The 22519-nt window shown below is 39.6% G+C and overlaps 1 protein-coding gene across 3 annotated transcripts in view; it reads right to left on the bottom strand.

Moving 5' to 3' along the window:
- unc5b (unc-5 netrin receptor B) overlaps positions 1-22519 on the bottom strand; it is a 318628-nt gene that overhangs the window by 86164 nt on the left and 209945 nt on the right. For all 3 annotated transcript variants that reach the window (XM_028795196.2, XM_028795197.2, XM_028795198.2), the window contains exons 2-4: positions 8523-8744; positions 5732-5875; positions 5351-5454 (exon numbers count right to left, since the gene is read on the bottom strand). In XM_028795196.2, coding sequence (XP_028651029.1) covers positions 5351-5454; positions 5732-5875; positions 8523-8744 — 470 coding nt within the window. The remainder of the gene's footprint in view (positions 1-5350; positions 5455-5731; positions 5876-8522; positions 8745-22519) is intronic.

Here is a 22519-nt window from a genome sequence, read left to right as displayed (position 1 = left end):
GACAGCATAGCAGCACTTTGTTTTCATATACTTCCACAGCACTTTACAAATATTCATGTAAGTTAATGTTTTATGTGCTCATGTCACCCCAGTCAGCTTGGTTTAAAAGTTCCCCATTACTTTCTGCTTATTACCAGCTGAGTGAATTGTCGAAGATGGGTTGAAATCAACAGAGACATCTGCGTTTGCAGTGCACTGTGTCTCTGTTATATGCCATATGGGATTCGTAAAGGCAGTGTTAATGATTGTGTTGCACAGTCTATTGGAATGACAAACGTAATTCATTTTATTTATAAAAATGTCTGTAATGTGTCTTCTTTTGGAATGACAGATAAAAGCAACCGGACAGACACACAGTCAGACACAGATGTGTATCCTTTTATTAAGGTGGATTTGTGTTTTAGTAAAGTGCTCCATGAATAAATAAATACAGAGAAATTAACACTTCAATTGTTACTTAAAAAACAATAATTAACACATGCAGGCAAATAAAATATCATTAACAGAGTTGATTAACAATAATTATATCCAACACTGCTTTGCTTGCCTACCTTATACTATATTTGGTATGGTATTTGGTCAGTGTGTGAAGTTAGCTAAAGTTGAATTTCCAGCATATGTCATTCATTATACAGTATGTGTTTACCAACTTCTCACCCAATCCCTTCACTGTTGGATTTGAATCAGTTATAATAGTAATTGGATTAAAATTTGCAATGATAGAGATTCAGTTTGAATAATTTAAACCAGTTTAATCTATCTAAACTATCTGATCTATCCGACCATCCTTTTCAATACTGTTTTTTTTTTCCCTTCTTGGTGAAGATCACTGAGCTGAAATGGGCTGACCAGGCTTCCCTATCCCCAGAAATTTCACCAACCCTTTCTGGGGAACTAATCAAACACTCCCAGGAGGATCAAGAGTAATATAACCCCTTCACTGTGTCCTAAGTCCGACCTTCAATAGAGAGAGCCTATTTATATGTTAAAACTACCTCAACTTTCTAATCTCAATCTGCAAAAGAAGCAGTGCTGATCTGAGATTCTTCAATATTACAAAGCTCTTCACCCATTTATGAAAAGTTAGTGCAGAAACCCTATGCATTTAGACCATCTATATAACTGTGATCTCATTCTTTCACTTACTGCCCAGAGCTCATTTCCACAGGTAAGGAAGGGGATGTAGACTGACTGGTAATTCAACAGATATGTCTGCAGATTTAGCTTGTGTTTCACCACCACAGTCTGCTGCAACATTTGTAAAATAGCTGTCACAACCATTTGCCAGTCAATCTCATGATCTCCTATACACTCACTCACTCAGGAACAAGACACAGATGTACATGAACTGCCCCAATTGGAACAGCTGCTCACCCCATAACCTGATGAGCACAAGCCACTTGTTTCTAGGAGAGGACCATGACCTCAAATTTGAACATGCTAATTCTTATCTTATGCAAATCACACTCAGCTGCAAATCATTCAAGTGTGTATCTAACAACCACAGTCTGATGAGGCCAAAGTTATAGCAACATCTGTAAACAACAGAGATGTAACCCTTTTATTCCAAAATGAAATACCCTCCAAACTATAGCTACACATTGTTAGCTTATGCTGTATACCAAAATTAATCTAATTACTGATCAGGAGATGTCATAGAAGTTTAATAAGCTTTAAACAGATTAATGTCAAACCAATCAAAACTACTCTGGCTAGCATACTGTTGTGGATTTCTTTTAAATAAATATTCTAAAATCACCTGCAAAAGATTTTATATATACATTGTAAGAGACGGCCGGGATGCCCCTGAGATGAAAGGATTGGGAAGGCAGCTTTTCAAGGACACTGCATCCCCCAAGACACTAGATGGCAGCTCCCCAGGACTGCAGCAGTGTACCAGATTCCCGCAGGGCACTATGGGACATGGAGGTTGGTAACACAGTCCTGCTGGGTACCATGGATGCCATCAGGGGACGTTATGGGAAGATGGTAGGAGAATACATTCTCACCTAGCCTGGAAGTACTAATGGATCACGAGGACGGAAGCCTTTAAGTACTTCTGGGCTGATTAAAACCTTGAATTTTCCATCTGACCCGGAAGTGCTATCAGGTCACATGGATGGAAGAGCAGAAACACTTCCGGGTCAAGGACTATTTAAAGGACTGCAAAACACCCAGCAGGTGATCCTGAGTCGGGAGGAGGTGGACAATGCTTGCTGAGAGGTGTGGAGGAGAAAGAGTAGAGAGAGAGAGAAGACCACTGTGCTTTGTGGTTCTTATTTTTCTGCTTATTGTGTCTGTGGTGCTTAGGGCACCATGTAAAGAAGAAAAGAGAATTAAAAATACTTCTCGGTGCTTTTATCCTGTGTCCTGTGTGTCTGTCTGTTGGGTTTAAGGGGCAACAGTGCCACCTAGCGTCCACAACATATATATTGCAACACACGTGCACATGGGAGACAGTTTACAGGCTCAAATAGTGTAATTTCTCAGCTGGACCAGGAGATGGTGCTGCCTTCTAACACTCACTCCTTTTGTTCATCTGCAGACCAAATGAAGAACGTACCTCCCAGTAGCACCACCTCTGATCCTCCCACTGATGACATCACTTCTGGCACCCTCTAAGGTTGTCCTATCCGGTCCAGAACCCCCGTCTACAGATGTCACTTCCTTTTCCAGCCTCACAATAGTTCCTCTTCAGTTGCTCTGACTAGATGAAGACATTGCCAAGCATATATACGCACAGATAATAAATGACAGCTAAAGGCTCTCTCAAAATAGATGACTTTTCCAGCGATTTTCATTAATGTAACGTGATTGAGTTGGTGGCATGCTCCCATGAATTCAGTTGTGTAATGTGACATGCCCAGTGACTCACTCCAACTAGTCCACAACTTGCTCTGATAAAGTCAAACCACTTTGATTTTGTGTTTGGTTGTAGGGTGGACTTGTATGCATGAGAGCTGATAGCCAATGAATGCGCTTTTTGGAAGCACAATGCTTATAATGCAGCGACAGGAGTAAGGAAAGCCGGTATTTTGGACCTCACAAACAGAAAAGAAGCTTGTCTGTCTGATGTCTCTTGTTTTACACATCACAGGAGGATGGAAAAAAGGAAAAAGTGGGATTAGATTAGTAACAAAATAATAATAATAATAGTACATTTCATTTATATAGCACCATTCCCACATTCAAGGTTGTGTCTGAACTTGATGTACAGCAGCTTTTAACCACTTCATACAACACTGGCACCATCAGGTTGAACGTTATTGACTATCACAAAATGAAGCATGCATCACTGTGCTGGAAGTTCGGTACAGAATCACGAAATGTAACATGACCATTGATTTACAGTCGTGTAAACAGTCGTGGTCTAGCAATGATATCAGCAACTGTACTGGGCAAGTCTGACATCCCCAAAGACTGGAAGTTGCGTCAATATCATATTGACGTAATGAGCAGTTAATTATCCAATAGACTAACTTAAAGTAAAAAACTTGGTTAAATCACATGGGTAAATTATTGCCATTTTAAGTGAAGCGGTAGAAATCCTTTTCTCTATTACAGCAGTATACATATCTATAAAATAGGGTGGTGCACTGGTAACACTGCTGCCTCATGATAAGGAGAACAGGATTTGTGCCCTGGGTCCTGCCTGCATGGAGTCTGCATGTTCTTCCCATGTCTGTGTGAGTTTCCTATGGCTGCTTCGGTTTCCTCCAACTGTTCAAAAACATGCAGGTAAGGAGAATTGGTGCTAAACTGGCCCAGATGTGTGTTTGGTGTGTGTGTATGTGGTGTGACTGGCACCCTGTCTAGGATTTGTTCCTGCCTTGTGCCCTATTCTAGCTGGGATAGGCTTCTGCAGCCACAGTCCCCAATCTCCACGTCCCCAGACTGTATTAAGGATTTTAAAAAAAGACGTGACAGTTCTATAAAAATACATACATAAAAATATACACAACAATCCATAAACAATAACTTCCCTCACACATACTGTAGCTGGATTAATGATACAGGATGCTGCCCATATGAGATTTTTCAAGTGCTTTATTGAAATGAAGTGTCGTAAATGTGGATGGAGTGCAATATCTGACTTAACCTGGTTCTACCCCTAGCCTCCAAGACCATACCCACAAATGAAAACAGGTTACGACAATTTCCTTCCAGCCTAATCCTTAAACTCCTCCTCTTCCTGAACCATTTTTTAAGAACAGGAGGAATTATTAAGTTAACATCAGCTGCAAAAACGGCACCATGAAAGACATGCCAGCACCGATTCAAGTGCTAATACGTTTTTCAGTTTGCATTTTTCCCTTTTGCCTTGTGGCAAATAAACAGGGTGTTCTTTTTTTAGGGCCCCACACCTTTATGCACATCTTGTATATATAGAGTATACATAGTATATACTGTAGCAGGTAGAATATATGGATTTGTATGAGACATACAAAGCTATAAAATGTAATCTTCTACTGATTACTCTAGGAGTGGGGCCTGCTTCGCTTGTACCAAACTGCAACTGTAAGTGCTGCTCAGTTTGTACCATAAGTGAAAGAAACACTTCAATTATTAAAGAGGTTAATCTGAGTGCAATATGTGCACCTCTGGGGGTTAAAGAAACCGTACAGAGCACTCGGGTCGTCAAGTTTAACCCTTCATTGGAAATGACATACAGCTTCACAGAATTCATAAATACTATAAAAGAGATGCTCAGTGACAATATTTAGTTCTTTAAAGATGCTGCTTATTCCACAATAAATTCTCCATACTGAGTTTCATTGTAAGAAGTTGACTGAAAGCTGTCGAGTTTGGAAGCTGTATTTTTTCTGAATTTTCTCTGCCACTAATAAACCAAACTTTGGTCATTATATAACCTTAACAAAAATCACATTCCAATCCACTGATTGGCATCCTTTTATTCCTCTTTCTTCTGCACCCAGAGCTGTGAACTGGCTCCATTAACACCATTTCAGCTCGTACACAGAGTCATATATTTGCACCAAACTTGTTTTCGAAACGCTGCCAACATGCTCCTTGCCAACTGCCACCCGCGTATGTGAGCTTTCAGCGATGCTGGCGTTGATATCAGGGGTGGCAGATCTTGCCTCTGGGCAGCTTCCTGCCTGATTTAGCTCTCTGCATGGTGCAGTGGGCAAGATGGACTCCACACCTCTGCAGGCAGTGGAGGGAAGAGCGCCAACGCACGTGTCATGAAGCAAACAGGGAGGGGTGAAGATGGCCGCAGGCTGCCTGTGTCTAATTAAGCTTTGCGCACAGACGCGTCTTCGCAGCAAGCATCTGCTAAACAGTGGCAGTCTGCACAAGGAGAAAAAAATAAATGCAATGTTATTACCTCGGCTGCCGGGATGCCCTCTGGGGGTCGACACTGAAGCAGAACTTCATGTTCGAGGCGCACCTCCTTCCCTAAAGGCTCCTGTTCAAAATTCTTCCGGAGGTCTGCAGAAGCAGTTTTTGGGTGGGAGAAATGGAAGCAACACTATGGTTAGACAGGTTTTTAACCCTGAAGAATGATGAAGGACACAGAGGCCGAGTGCAAAAGATAAATTAAATATTCAGGAACACAATGAAGTTGCTTTTTAAATAAAAAAAGAAAGTCATTTATAGATCAAGAGATCCTAGTGGAAGACACAGACAATGGACATTACAATTGAATGCACGGGGTGTAAAACACACAAAGTTGTCATTTGTGAATCAGGACGAACAATGGACCTACAGGCAATGCGGACATAGGCTCTTCGACTCTTGGTAGTTCCAGCTGAGCTCCAAGCCACACACTGGCACCAGTAATCTTCCAGTCCAAACAGTTCCTCCACATGTGTCCGGGAGACCTCAATGTCCACCTCACGAACCACAAGACCTGACAAGCAAAGAGTAAGAAAATTACAATTATTAGGCAATGCAAACAAATTACATCTCTCTTCACTTCTTTAAATAGTTTTAAAAAGTGAACCACAAATTAAGCCAGAAAATGGAAGTCTGGTAGTTAACAGATTTTTAACAATAAGCATCTAGTGAGGGAATCCCACTGGAGCCCGTACATTTTGCTGAGATAATATGATTGATGGACTTTAGTGGGCTATATGACTTTTTTCACATGAAGCATACAGAATGGTGGGCGTGTGTGTGTTTCTGGGGGGGCAGCAAATGCCTCAGTATTTCAGTGTTAAAGTCCACGGCCTGTCTAATGGCCTCAGATCAAGGCTCACACTGATCTACACACTCATGAAACAGAAGGTTCTAGGTAAGGCCTTCTGTAATAAAGTAAAGGATAAAATATACATTGTAATCCACTTGTCTTATAAGGCTACAGTCCTTGGAGTGACTCATATGAAGATTCACTTGATCACATATACAGGGTGTCTTCCTGGTCAAAGGTGCTATCAAGTAAAACTTTCCACATTCCCTAGAAATGGATGTCAAACACATCAGACGTCTTCAATAAGAGGCAGCTAAAAAAAAAAAAAACCTTTGTCTTTTCTAAAAATAAAACCATCTATGAGAGACTCCCGTCATAGCTGTAGCAACCATCATGCGAGAACGACTGGAATAACATATAGAGAAATCTAGCTTCACTTTGATGTCCTTCGAATGAAGAGCAGTATTCACGTTGAGAAACATTTGTATATGTCCTCTTCATTTTAACAGGAAAATAACACCACAGCCCTTTTTTACAGTAAACATATTGAATGTCCTCATGTTCCCAAGGATGTCCAATATAAACATAAAGAACACAATGAACCCATGACAAGGCCATACAGCCAACACAAAGACTCACAAACTACTCCCCAGGTTATGTCCAATGTGTTTTTTTGCCACAAAATATCCTCCTTTCAGTACATTCCACATAAAGAAAAGCACATGATTGATCTGAAATGCTTCTATTTGCCCAAACTAAATTATATCTTATGGAAATACCTACATCTTTTTGTGAAAAAAGCCCAGCAAAGGCTATATTTTATTAGTCTGCTCAGGAAAGCCAGCCTGAACCATCACCCTCTCACCCAGGCCTACAGAGGACTGATAGAGAGTATTCTCACTGCAGGTATCACTGTTTGGTATGGGAACACCACACAGGCAGAGAGGAAGGCTTTGCAAAGAGTCATAAAGACTGCGGAGAGGGTCACAGGGACAAAACTTCCTTCCATGGACTTTATGTACACACATCGTTGTCGGAAAAGAGCAGAGGGAATTATCAGGGACTCACACCATCCAGTTCACTCTCTGCTCAGACACAAAACCTGTATGTACACATGAGACACAGCAGAGCGGACAGCATCATCACTCACAAAACAAGGTTTTTCAATAGCTTTTTCCTCGCCACAGTCAGACTGATGGCAAAACAAAATTATTGAATATGTGTAATAATCTCACACTACCTCACTTCACTTGTCATGTAAATGACGAGTGAAAAATGTGCACTATTTTAACTGTGCAATACCTACAATATATTATATTTTTTGTGTAGATATTACCACCTTTCTGTATAGTGCTGGTATAATCTATATTATTTATTATATTGTTGTTACTGTTTTTACATTTTTTTAATGTTTTACTATGACTCGGACAGAGCTCTGCACAAGAATTCCAATGTGCTTTGACTGTTGGTTTTATGCACAAATGGCAAATAAAAGAACCTTGATCCTTAAGCTCTTTAGTGAGTCTCTTTGTTCTTTCTTCGTTTGGTTACATATATTAAGCTTATCCACTCTGCCATAATTAACTTTTGTTTTGGTAGAGACATTAAAATTTCCACATTATAGTACTGATTCAGCTTCAAGTTCAAATTGACTGTGCAGTGCAATGCTTACTTGCTCTGATTGTCAGCAAGTTATTACTGTTTGTCCCACGTTTACTGGTGAAGCTGAATGGGCTCTGGAAGAATTAGGGTGAGTTTGAGTGTGTGTACCCTACAATGGACTGGGGCTCCATCACTTCTGCTAACACAGTTTGTTACAAATTGGCTACCAGTTCCCTGTGACCTCCAGAGTGAAAAATGGATTCAGTAATGGGACTAATGCATTTCTGTTTATTTGTACACAAAATAGACATCTGCAAGATGAAAGAGATCAGACAGTCTTAAAGTAACAAGATCAAATTTAAATCAACTGTTAAGGTTCATGCGCCTACAAGATGTTGAGGAGTATGAAGGTAGGTTAGGTCAACTTTTTGGTCAAGCACTTGATCTCAAATCAGCTTAAAACATAAGTCAATGAGAATTTAGAACCTGCAGAAGCAATCCAATTTGACTGAATACTTTTACTGTCTGATTGAGTTGGCTCAGGTACCATTCAATGAATGGTTTACTTTTGTTTATTAAATCCAGGATATACAAGGATTAAAGTATGTAAGTTGAATGATTGTAGTGCTGTTTGATGTCACTAATACATCAAGTAGCACCAGAAAAATCTACATTCCAGTGGACAGCTAAAATCTCTTATCAGCATCACCACTCTAATAAATATGATCAAGTCTGGAAGAGTAAGACACACACTCCAGTACATTACCTGTGATGACATCCAGGCTCTCCTTGGTGATGTGATCATTCTGGTTCACCCAATCACCATTACACTTGAAGTAAATCTGTGTGGCTGGAGTGGCCCTGCAGCGCAGCTGCACTGGCTTATTCTTCACAATGTAGGCATCTTCTGGCTCTTGTTGGAACACAGGGAGAGGCTCAGCAGGGGCGGAGGGGAATGAATCAGGAAGAAGGTCGCTATAATCAGTACCTGTGGGAGAAGCATGTGAAAAGGTCCATTAGATAGATAGATAGATAGATAGATAGATAGATAGATAGATAGATAGATAGATAGATAGATAGATAGATAGATAGATAGATAGATAGATAGATAGATAGATAGATAGATAGATAGATAGATAGATAGATAGATAGATAGATAGATAGATAGATAGATAGATAGTGTCACAAGCGGTTTGGGGACAGACCCAGCCGGGATGCCTGGAAGGACCAGGAGGTGGCATATTCGTCCTCCGGGCCACGAGGGGGCAACCGCCCTGGATCGGGAGAGGAGCATGGAGGCTCAAGCCTGTTGGGACCTGTGGCCACTGCCAGGGGGTGCCCCAAGCCTCAGAGAGCCCAGGAGGCATTCACTTCCGCCACACCCGGGAAGATAGAAGAAGAGCCTTCCAGGGACGCCCAGAGTGCTTCCGGGTGCAACAGCAGCACTTTGGAAGTGCTGCCGGAAAAACATCGTCAAGCACCGGGAGCACATCCAGGTGAGAATAAAAGGGGCCGCCTCCCTACAATCAGGGAGCTAGAGTCGGGAGTGGGAGCAGAACGAGGCTCCCATGGAGAGAGGAAAGGCGGCCAATGGACATTTAAAGAGAGGCCCGTGTACAAGGTGATTAGTGCTGGGAGCACAGTGTGCTGTGCGGGACTGTGTTGTACAAGAACTGTGAATAAATGTGTGTGCTTTTGTATAAAGATGTGGTGTTAGTCTGGTGGTGTCTGGGCATATCTCACAATAGATAGATAGATAGATAGATAGATAGATAGATAGATAGATAGATAGATAGATAGATAGATAGCTAGATAGCTAGATAGCTAGATAGATAGATAGATAGATAGATAGATAGATAGATAGATAGATAGATAGATAGATAGATAGATAGATAGATAGATAGATAGATAGATGAACTGTTCAATGCAATTATGAAATATAACATCATCGTCACTTTTTCAGACAGTTTGCACTCTCAGTCTGAAAGCAGCAGCACCGTCTCCTAAGACATAACACTTATTTATCTTTTCAACCCTGGTTTTTCATTACAGGCTAATGTGCTAAATTTCAATGAAATCTAATCAATCAATTAAACAAACTATAAATACGCTAAAGAGTTTTGCATATTTACCAACTGCCTTTTTCTTTTCAAACTACTAAGAGAGAAATTTCAGATGTAAAGATTTAATTAATTTAAAACTTTACAAACTTTTCAGAAAAACAGACTCCTGTGGCCCTCATCTTCTTGGTCACTTTAAAGTGATTACTTGTAACGTAAGAGATTGCCTGAAAAATGTCCATTAGTGAAGTGCAGCAAGTAGTAGGACAGATTAGTCAATTACAGAATCATTAATAACCGAGATATTTTTAAATTAAAATGTGTTAAATTTTCAGCTTATAGCCCATAATATCATATATTATCATGCTCTTGGACTCTGGGTAGAGAGTAAAATATTGAGATTGTTAATGCAATTAGCACAAATGAGATTCTTGAACAGAGCTTGGTGAGTTCAGAATATAGGAGGACTTAAGAGTGAAACTGTTCACTGCTTCTCCAGATCAAGGTGGTTTAGACAGATGCTAAGGAGCTTCTCTGGTTTACACACACAGTAGAAGACAAGGTCTGTTAGGAGAAGTCCCAGGGGTACAATGGAGGGATTATAACCCTCTTCTGGCTGTTACATCTAGGTCTAAAGCATGTATTCCCTAAAAATGCTTACTAGAGAGGGAAACTGTCAAACTTGGCCAGAAACAAGGGAAAACAAAGACTCTTTACATACAAAAATATCTATTCTTCATAAGAAAAATATGAGCACAAAAGGCATACAATTCCTGTTGAAGGCAATTCCAAAAGCACAGTTCCAATACATTTCCCAATGAGTAGTTAAAACACAGAGTAACATGCTAAATAAATCCAGAAAATTGAAAATAGCACAAGCATTGCAAAACCACATGGATGAAATGAACTGCTAGGAACTGTGGGAGACCCTACATATTTATAGCGTGGAGGGCAATTCCTGGCATCCCAGCTTCTTGAGGGATCACTCAGAAAACACATGAAATGTAATATAGGCAGCCAACAAACAAAGTAAAAATTAAAAACAAAGAATAATAACACATAATCAAAGAAATTAACTTTAATGTAAATAAAGAATCAAAAATGAAGAAAACAGACATAACACAAGGATTTGAACCCCAGCAGGGGTGGTGTGGGGACTGTCTGGCTCTGGGTAAGGTGGCCTTCTTTATCCACTTTAGGATGTTCCCACTATAGCTCTTTTAAGAGGTGTATGAAAGTGAGTACGTTTAATTACATAACTGAGACACTGTACTTTATGAGAAGTATCCACTTAACCAGTATACGACTGACATTCATTCTTTAATTTTGTTAGTCCACTCTCTCCATTGCTTGCTTATCCAAACGGCATGAGACCCAAGGTAGGAAGCAACACCGGACCACAGGCTTACACACACTATTATACTTATTCTTATGGGACTCTATAAGAGTGAAGTGTAATCTAACTTGCAATTATTTTTTGATTTCACAAAAATCCAGAATAGTTTAAGAAAAAGACTCATACTTATGCTGAAAAGCTTAAAGCATTCAGACTCGACATAGCCAGTTATCAGACTAGGAACTGAATCCAGTATAAGTCACCAGTATTTACAAGACAGCAACATTCACTGCTTTGTGCCATCACACCAATCTATTAATGAACTAATACAGTCATCCCTAGTTATCGAATTCTAATCTGCTCCTGAAAACATTTAGCAAATAAAAAAAGCACATATCAAAAAACTGTTTCTGATTATTTTAACTCTTTCAGGGTGGATGTCAACTTTTGTCAAAATTCACCAGAGAGGACAGTAATCAGATGTAAACGGCGACAAAACTCGCCATTACTTTTCAGTTCAACTCTGTTTGCTAGAAGGAAAGTTAGCTTTGTTGATTTGACCTCGATTCCCTGTGCATGCATAAGTAGCAAAGAGCAGATAACCTCTAAAATGGCATCGACATCTAGCGAGATGTCATCGAAAATGAAAGTGACATACCAGCATCGTGATGCTGAACATGTTCGTGTATCTGATGCACCTATGGCATCGTTTGCCTGGGAGGACCTCCACTTACAATGACAAGAGGTACAAAACAGAATGCGTTGTACTGCGACTGCCTCCATTTTCCACCTGCCTCATGCAGATAGCCAAGCAGCTGGCCTGCCGTGCATTCCTGCTGGCCGTTGAGAGATGACAAACAGGCGACGACAGCAGCAATGGCACACATCAACAGGTGTTTTATATTGATTTTTTTATGTGTTAAACCATTGCTTTGTGTGCTTTTCAGAAAAGTGAGTTTCTTGGAAAAAATATTCAGCCATCATAGAGTTAAATGGAAAAATAATAGTCCATTCCAAGCCCATCAGTAAAACCCCAAAAACAATTTCTCCAAATAAAACTGATACACACTTGACACCTATAGAAGCATACAGCTATCCATTTTTCCATGCTATAGAACAATGAATTCAGCATTGTTATAATTAAGAAAATGTTAAAGAGGTCATTAAGGGAATGTGTCTGCACTTTAGCCTACGTTTGGGACACGAGACAGACATAGTGTCTTCAGTACTCTCATGCAGAGGGAAGGCTCATCTCCCAGGCCATCAAACATAGTGGACTCCTCTCACAACAAAATTAAACAAATTTATGTAAAAACAAAATTAAATTTCATTACCTTTACAGCTGGTTTAACAGTGTTTCAGTTATTTTGGAGCCATCTTTTCATAATGACAATGCTGTTTAGTGATAAATGCAGCCACTGCACAACTGCATCGTAGCAAAACAAGAGACGTAAGATTAGGAGGATCAGAGCGTATGGGCACTGTCCTGGCGGGGCACACAGAGAGAGGTGCTGAGCATGCAGCTTCCATATTATAAGGCTAAGCACAGTGTGACACATCTTCATAAATGTTTTAAGAGATGTGTAATGTACTTAATTCCAAGAAAACAATCCTAACACCAAGTTTATGGTGTAAAAAATCAAGAGCCATTATAGCAAGAAACACGATAAAGAAAAGTTGAGGTGTGGCTGCATACAGAAATTGCTCTGTCTTTAAAAACAAGTGAATTAGGGGCAAGTTAACAATGCCTGTTTCTGGACTACACAATAAGGGAAATCAGTGGTAAGGTATAATACTTACTTTTGGACTAAAGGTTTAAAATGAAGTGGTAGCCACCTTTTTCCACTGAGGCCTTTCTAAGATTTTTATCCATCCATTCATCCATTAACCAACCCACTATATCCTAACTACACGATCACGGGGGTCTGCTGGAGCCAATCCCAGCCAACACAGGGCGCAAGGCAGGAAACAAACCCCAGGCAGGGTGCCATCCCACTGTAGGGCACACACACACAACAAGCACACACTAGGGACAATTTAGAATCACCTATGCATCTAACCTGCATGTCTTTGGACTGTGGGAGGAAACCGGAGCATAAGATCTTTATACTGAACATAATTATGAGATATTTTTTTGGAAGCTACACGATCCACCATTATTCCATAACAGACGTCTTGAAATTTTACAGTTCCACCATAGTGGACTACAACACTGAAAGAATATCAAGAAGAATCTAAAGAGCTCCATGCTAATAGAGTATGAGGTGCGTTCACACAGTTGTCCTCCACTGAGCTTCACCCTTAATGCCAACAGCAGTATTGTCAAAAACCCGAAGATTGGGTTAAGATCTGATTGCCGCACGCACGCTACAGCAAGCTAGTATTGCAGTCCTTCTTCCTCTATCCTCCAGCCAGAGAAGCTCTCTAATGCTTTGAGGTGCTACAATTAAATGCATACCTCAGCTCAGCATTAACAGGTTCTAACTTTGCCTTCTGAAACTCTGTTGCCTGAGGGTGTTAAACTATCCATTTTGCAGATACAATATATTTTGATACAAGACACATCCCTGGAATCGTGCACCAGCTACACTCCATAAAAGATATCCCTTATTAAATAATAATAAAAACTGACCACGATTATGACTCTGGGCTGATGGCCAGTGCTGTGGCTGATGTCGCAATTTGTATAGATGTCAAGAAGTAGAAAGAAGCTGAAAATAAACTTTTTTATTGTGTTGAAAGTATTATCATCATTTTCTATCTACTTTCCTTAATTGGGATTGTGGTGTAAGCAGACCGAGTTTATCTCGGTAAATCACCAAGCAAGCGCAGTCTCTCCAGCATGCCCCAGTGTTTTAACAGTTACATTTGTCAGGTACGCATCAAGCGGAGGCACCCAGGGGGCATAAACCAACTCAAATGACTGCTCTTTATACCTCAATGAACAGCCATTGTACTCCCAGCCTATCAACCTACAGCAAGAAACTTATTTTGGATGTTGAGATCCATAACATCATTTATTCAGTTGCTGTGAGAAGAGACTGATCAATCAATAGAAAAGATTTTCCAAAGTCACTAGCGCCCAATACCTGTTATATGGCACCCACTTCACTATCCCACTATTTATGTGAACTGCATGCACTGAAAGCTTTGTAGTACTGAGAACCACTCCAAATGTGCGTTCTCTTCGTTGCACTGTAAACAATGATGCAAGGCTTAGCTCACCAGTCAATTAGCCCAATTCATTTTGTGCAAATCGGAGTAGTAAATACTGCATCACCCTCTATTCTCTATTCTCCATGTTGACCAACAATGTTAAAAAGCTTACTGGAGTCTTGTAGTTTAAGGCAGTTACAGACTCAGATATGTGCTTTCGTAAAGCAAGTCACTCGGCGGTTTATGGCAACATTGTTACAAAAGCAAGACTCTAAGGTTCCCTAGGAAGAGAACTGCCTGCAAAATATGGTCAAGCTCAAGCAGCCATTGTCTCCTGCACCACAGCAGATACTGACACACTACTCTTTCTATTCCTGCAATTTCTTTTTTTTACTCCTGGCTCCTGGTTTCTGCAAGGACAGCACCTCCATGATGCCTTCTGTGTCCCTGGCAGTCTATCTCTCTATTCTCCCTCCGTATCGCAACATCCTGGAGTTCGAATGAACAGACAGCAAGTGACAGGAGATGCTGGTATTGGAATTTGCTGGCAATATTCAGATTTATTAACACTGACAGGTAAAGCTTTAGCTTTTGTTCTCCTCAAGAAGAATTTTATTTCACCCTCCCCAAATGTGTCAGCGTTTCTGCCTTTTTTGAACTATGATTGCTTTTTAGGTTCCAGCCAGAAACATGAGTTCATTGAGATAAGGGAACTCAAATTAGTCTTCGGTGCAGGAAAAAGATGAAAAAAAATCAACACTCATCAGAGGATAATGAGAACAGATAAAGTAGGTGTAAAGAAGATATGCTTGCCTCCAATTAAGTCCGCTTTTGCACAAGAAAGGGAACTTTTATTTTAATTTTAACATTGATTCTTTTTATATTACTTATTATTTCAGAATTTAAATGATTCCTTTAAAGAAAATTCAATTTAGGGCATGCAGCGGTTAGCACTTCTCCCACAATCCATGTAACAACCCATTATCCAACTTGTTTAATCTTGTTCAGTGCTATAGGGTCAGTATACTGGTTCAAAGTTTATCCTGGTCAGTTAAACAAGTGTTCAACATGGGGTTTGTTAAGGAGAAACATTTGAGTGTGGGTTGCCAAAGGAACAGAACCAACAGAAGTCTTAAAGATGACAGAACGTCCTCAGTGGACCAGCAACATATAAAAGGACTTTCTGAAGACATGCCAAGGGAAATTGTCTAAAGAAGACATATGAGTAGAGAGGGGGAGAATGAAAGAAGATGAGTGCAGGGACCAATTTTCTTTACTGGATCTGTTGCATCTCCAAGGGACTTGCCTGCAAGCGAAATATTGTCACTAAACAGTGTACTCTTACTTCTATAAACTTTGTAATTAAAGGAAGACTGTTGTCTTCCCAAACCTTTGCCTATCTTTAAGTAAACTCCTACCAGAATCCAAACCCGTAATTTCCGCGTAGAACTTCCACATCTAGAAGGTGTGTACGTTAGGCTATCTAGCCTCTCTAATTGTGTATACCTGCATTGTTATCACTCTTTAATTTGATATTTTCTTTATCAGTATGCTGCTGCTGGAGTATGTGAATTTCCCCTTGGGTTTAATAAAGTATGTATGTATGTATGTATGTATGTATGTATGTATGTATGTATGTATGTATGTATGTATGTATGTATGTATCTATCTATCTATCTATCTATCTATCTATCTATCTATCTATCTATCTATCTATCTATCTATCTATCTATCTATCTATCTATCTATCTATCTATCTATCTATCTATCTAATTGGTCCTTGTGATTGAATCCTGCAATGGAGTGCACTTCTCGCTTTGTACACAGTGCTGCTGGAATAGGTTTTTATCCTATTAAATTTGTACTGGTTTAAGTGAGTACAAAAAATGAATTTTGCGTTAAGTATGGCAGTAAAAATAAGTGGTTTTTTAGAGTTACTAACAAAAAACAATTGTATTGTTACATTCGTGATATTTACAAAGTTTTTCATCAAGTATGTTACCAACTCCTGGGACTAATTTTCCATATAATTAATAAAGTATCTATCTATCTATCTATCTATCTATCTATCTATCTATCTATCTATCTATCTATCTATCTATCTATCTATCTATCTATCTATCTATCTATCTATCTATCTATCTATCTATCTATCTATCTATCTATCTATCTATCTATCTATCTATCTATCTATCTATCTATCTATCTATCTATAATAAGACAAAAAGGTAACATAAAGATCACCCTGTCCAAAAATGAACTCCTACAGAATAATGCAAACACATAATGCCATAGTAGCATGCACTCCACTCTCCAGAAACCTTTCACTCTTGATCATTAGATTACTCCCCAAATGTTAGGACTTACTTACTTAGCGCAGTTTTGAGTAGATCTGTAAATAGCAGGTTAGGAACTCTGAAGCAAAAGAGTTCATTATTACACCATTTTGAACAAATTAGACCAAATGGATTATAAGAGTACAACGCCAAAAAACACAAAGTTGAGCTAAGAAACAATAACAAAATGAAAGCACTCAACAGGAACTGAGGAAGCATAGTAAACAGTAAGCTGAATTCCAGATCTAGGTGTGCCTGTATGACCTTTAATAAAATTATAGAGTGCTGCTGGTGGTTTTATTTATTTTATTTAATAGGCGGCAGTGACAAGATTGCAAACGTGGAAATCAAAATCATAAGACAGATCACGTTTTTTTCGATCAGGCAAACTATTATTTTGGATAAAACTAGAAATCATAGACTAGGAGGTAGAGACTTGATTACATTAATAACTTTTACACTAGGAGAGTATTAACTTTTTGTGTAAAGTACAGATGTCAATTTCCTGCACTCGTTTTTTCTTAAATAATGTCACACATGTGTACTTGGGAGACAACTTGAAGGCCCATCTAGTTGTAATTCCACCCCAGCTGAGGGTTGCCACTGGTACCTAATCCTTCTCCTCCTTTTGCTCCTACAGACTGAGTGACTGCCAGTCTCGTGACACAACTTCTAGGTTGTTGCCACCTGGCCACGCCCCTTCCAGTCTGGCCTCCTCTTAAGGGGCAGCGCCATCTTCTTGGAATCAGTCAACGTTCTGAGTACCATTTGAATAGACCCTCAAACCTTTTTACTTTCTTTCTTTATTTTTGACAGTCAAATATAAAGGGTTTGCCTTAAAAGTGCCCCAACTCTTTCTAACTATCCTGTGCTTTTATTACAATAGGTTTATTGTTTATAGGCTTATTATTTTGGCATCATCCATTGTCTGGTAAGCAGCAACCATTCTGTGAGGGGAAAGCATTCTGGAAATCCTAAGCTACCTAAAAATAGAGTGATGTCTAAACAAATACATAAAACTAATATTCAAGGACTTAAAATGTTGACAAATTATCTAAAAAAACAAAAATTAAATTTTACCTGAAAGCAATGAACTTAAAATGGTCTCGGCTCAGAAAGAATGGTCATCATGTACATAAAAACAAATTATTGCACTCAATATGTACACAACAATGCATTCACACACTCTTGTCATGAACAACATTGAATTGGACCTTCCTGCCATCTACACCAAATGAAAAATCGAAATCTGCTTCTTTGAATCGATGTATACTCATTTCTTACACTAAAATTCTCCTAGCTTAATGCACTGACTGTTTCTCACACTCCCGTAAACATGTTCACACCCACCTAAACACATATGATCCAAGCAATCACCAAACAGGAATTTTCAATGTGGTATTTCAACAAACAACAGTCCAAAGTCAGTTTAGGAACAAATAGGTTCCCTCAAGTGTACAGTACATAGATAGTTTGCAACACAGAATTTTCCATGCTCACAAATTCATAATGCATACACATTGCCTTTACTCTGTGCCAAATTCCAAATATACCCACAATGCCTATTAGCACACCTTTTGGATACTTATGGAGAATTCATACATGCTCCACAAGTCCACAAACACATGTAGACTTAAAGTAGATATACTTTATAAAGGCATTTGGGGGCTGGATGTCTCACCCCGGGTATGTCTTTCTAAACCTAAATATATGCTATAAAGAGTACCTCATACTGTATCTGCATGTACACAAATACACTCAAGCGATGACTCAAAAAGACTATATTTGATATATATATACACAACACTCACCTACATGCTCGTGACTGCACACATATTATTGATAATTTAAGAGCACTATAAAATCCCTTCTTAAAGGACTAAGGATTAAGGTTACCCAAGCAAGCCTACTAACAATAGTACAAGGGCAGGACAGTGCACATTATCTTATACCAGTTTAGAAAAAAAGACTGAAAAATAAGAAATGAAAACCCCATCTGCACAGATTAATATGGCATATGCCTGAGCTTTGCACCAAGGCTGCTGCTGGGAGATTAGATACATATTAACAACAGTGTCGCTGATTGCGTTTGTGGTCATGGAGGTCAGGAGATCAGCTCCATTAACACGAGTGCTGTACCTTATCAGACCTTTTCACACCACAGCCCACAGCGGCCTACAAATTGCGCCTCACTAGGTCAGCAGTTCACAATTTCGGGATTCTCCCAGACCAGTGAACAGCAGATGACCAATTGATCTTTTCAGGATCTCTAGGATGGACTGCAATGACCTGGTCTGAAGTTGACTCCTTATTGTATATGATGTTATTACAGTTGCGAGAAATCAAAAAAAAAAAAATACCAGGGTAGCGACAAATCTCCAATGTCAAGTTCTGGCTGCTGCTTCTAGTAAAGTAAGAAAATTGAACCCATGAGAAGATAACAATGACTTCAGAAAGTGACACTGATGCCTAGTGTTACCACCCAGTCTATTTTTTGGGGTGTCAGGAGATCAGTATAATTATTGGAGCTCTTTGTTCAAATCATGCTTTACTAGCAGAAGAGCATTCAACAGAAATGTGTCCAGTCAAGCAGTTACCTCATAAGGGCTAAAAACTGCAGCCCTTAAACACATCAAGCAACCTTCTGCTTATTACACTGCACAACTCTCTGTGAAAACAGAGAATAAAATCAGCCATGATGCCACTTAGGATTCTTCCGACTCATTGGCTGTACTGGTGCATGCTGTATCAAGCCCTGTGCCTCATTAGAGAGCTTCTGCAAAAGGAAAAAAAAAAAATCTTAGACAACGACAAAATGATGTACAGCTCAAAAAAGTAACAAGCTTGGCGTGGGAGGATGTGTGCATGTCTTCTGAATATGTCATTAGCTAATCCAGATAAGGCTGTGAACTGTGACTCACGAGCTGACACCTTCGCAAGAAGGCAAAGGTTTAAGGAATAGTTTGAGACACAAAGCTCTGTGGCATCCATCAGCAAAGCTGAGAGCATCCCACAAGCCGGAACGTTTCCCCTCATCCCTGCAGTGTGCACAATAAGGTGGCTTCATTTGAGAGATGCATTCTGTGCCCATTCTCTCCAAAGTCACTTGCGCCAGTGGACACAGGCAGCTCATTTTTCATTTTAGCACTTCTCGCTCTCTCTCTCTTTTTTTATATATATACTCTCTCCGTTCCTTTATATTCTCTGTAAGCTCATCTTTGTCTTCTTCTTTCTTTCACTTATTGAAAACATCCATTTTCCCCGGACTTTTCTGTTGCCATCTGCATTTTCATTGTTTTCCTCACATCACTTTCTGCCACTCTGCTCCTCTATCTATCATCTGCACTCTTGCTGTAGCTCCTACACATTCACTTTCTCTCCTTTCTTTCATCTCATTTATACTTTTTGTTCCCTTCTCCATCCTTCCTTCTCTTTTAAATTCTGTCATATTTTTCACATTTCTCCTTTAAGCTTCCCAACTTTCCTTGACCCTCTACATTTGTTACGTATTTATCTCACTCTTCATCACTTCATCTTCATTAGTTTTTAATACCCTCCCAGTTTTATTTATCTCATACACATTCTCACATGTTTTTATTCTTTCATTTCAAACCCCTCACATCATTTCTCCAGCTTGCCTCTTTAAATATTTTTATATCAGTTTAACCCAAATGCTATGAAAGATTAACCCCCCTTATACGTCCAAGCCCACTTTGTCCAATGCAGGGTGGCAGGGTCTAGAGCTTATTCTGACGGTTTTGGGCACGTGGGCGGGGTGTCATGCCATCATAGGACACACTCACACACAAATTCACAGAGGCCATCAGTTAACCTGATATTAAGACTTGCTCAAACCCACATCATCCAATTCAAGGTCACATGAGACTAAGCCTACGCCAGACAGCTCTGGACAGAGGGAAAGAAAGTAACCCCTGGCAGGACAGCATTTCTTTGCATGGCCCACTCAGGCCACACACTCACACAAGACCACTGCAGAGCCAACCTAATCAGATGTCTTTGGAGATGTGATAAAAAATACCTCAAAGACTTTAGAAGCACGTTCATGTGCACACTCCATGGGAATGTGGACAAGGCCTAGTTGCAGGAATGAGGACGCAAATACGGATTCATGTAAGTATGAATCAAGTCATGTAGAAACTGTTCCATTATTTAACAGCAGAATCGATACAGTATAAGGAAACCTGCACTGTTGGCCATGCAGTTACAAATGACCTTTCTTTTTTTCTCATATGTAATAGTAATATATATTAAAGAATAAAATTAATAGATTAAATACGTTATATACATCAAGCCTATAATAGACTAGCACCACCTTCCAGGGTTGGTTCATGTCTTATGCCAAGTGCTTAAGGGATAAATTCTGGCCATTGCAGACCTTAATTGGAATAATGAGAAAGGAAATTAATAAATTGCAGACATAAATCCCTCCATCCCTTATCAAACTTGCTCATTCCATTTAAGGATCTTGGGCAGCATCGGGCGCAAAGTAGTAACCGATGCTCAAGGGGAAGCCTGTGCATCACAGGGGGTACACACGGATATACACCCACCCAAGCCAGGTCAACTTGTAGTTTCCAATTAAATTAAACTATAAAATGGCAGTTTCTCCAGAAAAAAAATGTACCTAAACTGTTAAATTAACTGTAGTAACAGTAATATTTGAACTAAAATCCAAAATCTCCATTTGGGCTGTTGTGCCTGCTAAATGGTTTGGAGGAAATTAAAGTAAATATAAGCAGATAGGTGGGTATTATAATGTGACTGCATATGGATAAAGATACTGCAGATATGCAGCCTTTATGAAGATGACACAGATACTACCCCTCATAATGTGTGTCATGGCTGTGTCTATCAGGGTGAAAAGAGAGCAGCAGCTCTACAAAAGGTGTCTGCTAGCATGACTGGGACAAAATGGCTGTGTGAGGCTGCTGCTTGGATGGTGTAAAATCAACTTGGGTATCGTGAGAAGCATGGTGGAGGTGCCATTGTTCATAACTCCATTAGGTGAGAGGAAAAAAATAAAAAATAAAAAAAAAACAAGTGTTAACAGCTGTGTCCAGTATTACTTTGACCAATTTTGTGTTCTAAACCCAATAATAATCTATCTATCTAACACTGAGAAACTTGTCCATGCATTTATCACATTCTGCATCCATTATTGTAATTCCCTACTGGCAGGTGCCCCTTCTAATCTTATATCACAGCTCCAGCTTATTCAAAACTCGGCTGCAAGAGTCCTTACTCAAACCAGCAGCAGCAAGCACATCACACCCATCCTGCTCCGCCTTCACTGGCTCCCTGTGTCTTACAGAATCGAATATAAAATCCTACTAATAATCTACAAAGCCTTAAACGACCATTACGACAAACTACATCAGTGACCTTCTCCATCACTATGTGCCTGTATGCCCACTAAGGTCCTCTGATTGTTGTGCCCCACACTAATCTACACTCCATGGGTGACAGGGCCTTCAGCTGTATAGCGCTCACACTCTGGAATGACCTACCGAAATTAATTAGGTCAGCTGACTCCATGAATTCTTTTAAAAAACAACTCAAAACTCATCTGTTTAGGAAGGCTTTTAACTCTACCTGACTTTATTACCCTTCTTTCAGTTTACCTTTATGTCAAGATGTTCATGTAACCTGTGTGTGTGTGTGCTAGACCATCAATTATGTTGTCTGTTAGGCTTTTTTTTCTCTGAATTTACTATGTTACTCTTCTTTATTTATTTATCTGGTTTAGTACAATTCTATATACTATATACCCTACCGTTCTTTCCTAAACTCTGTGAAGTGCCTTGAGTGTGGGAAAGGCGCTATATAAATAAAATGTATTATTATCTATCTGTCT

Source organism: Erpetoichthys calabaricus, chromosome 2, assembly GCF_900747795.2.
Source record: "Erpetoichthys calabaricus chromosome 2, fErpCal1.3, whole genome shotgun sequence".
Lineage (NCBI taxonomy): Eukaryota > Metazoa > Chordata > Cladistia > Polypteriformes > Polypteridae > Erpetoichthys > Erpetoichthys calabaricus.
Note: the sequence above shows the minus strand (reverse complement) of the source record. Positions and strands in the feature narration are given on the sequence as shown.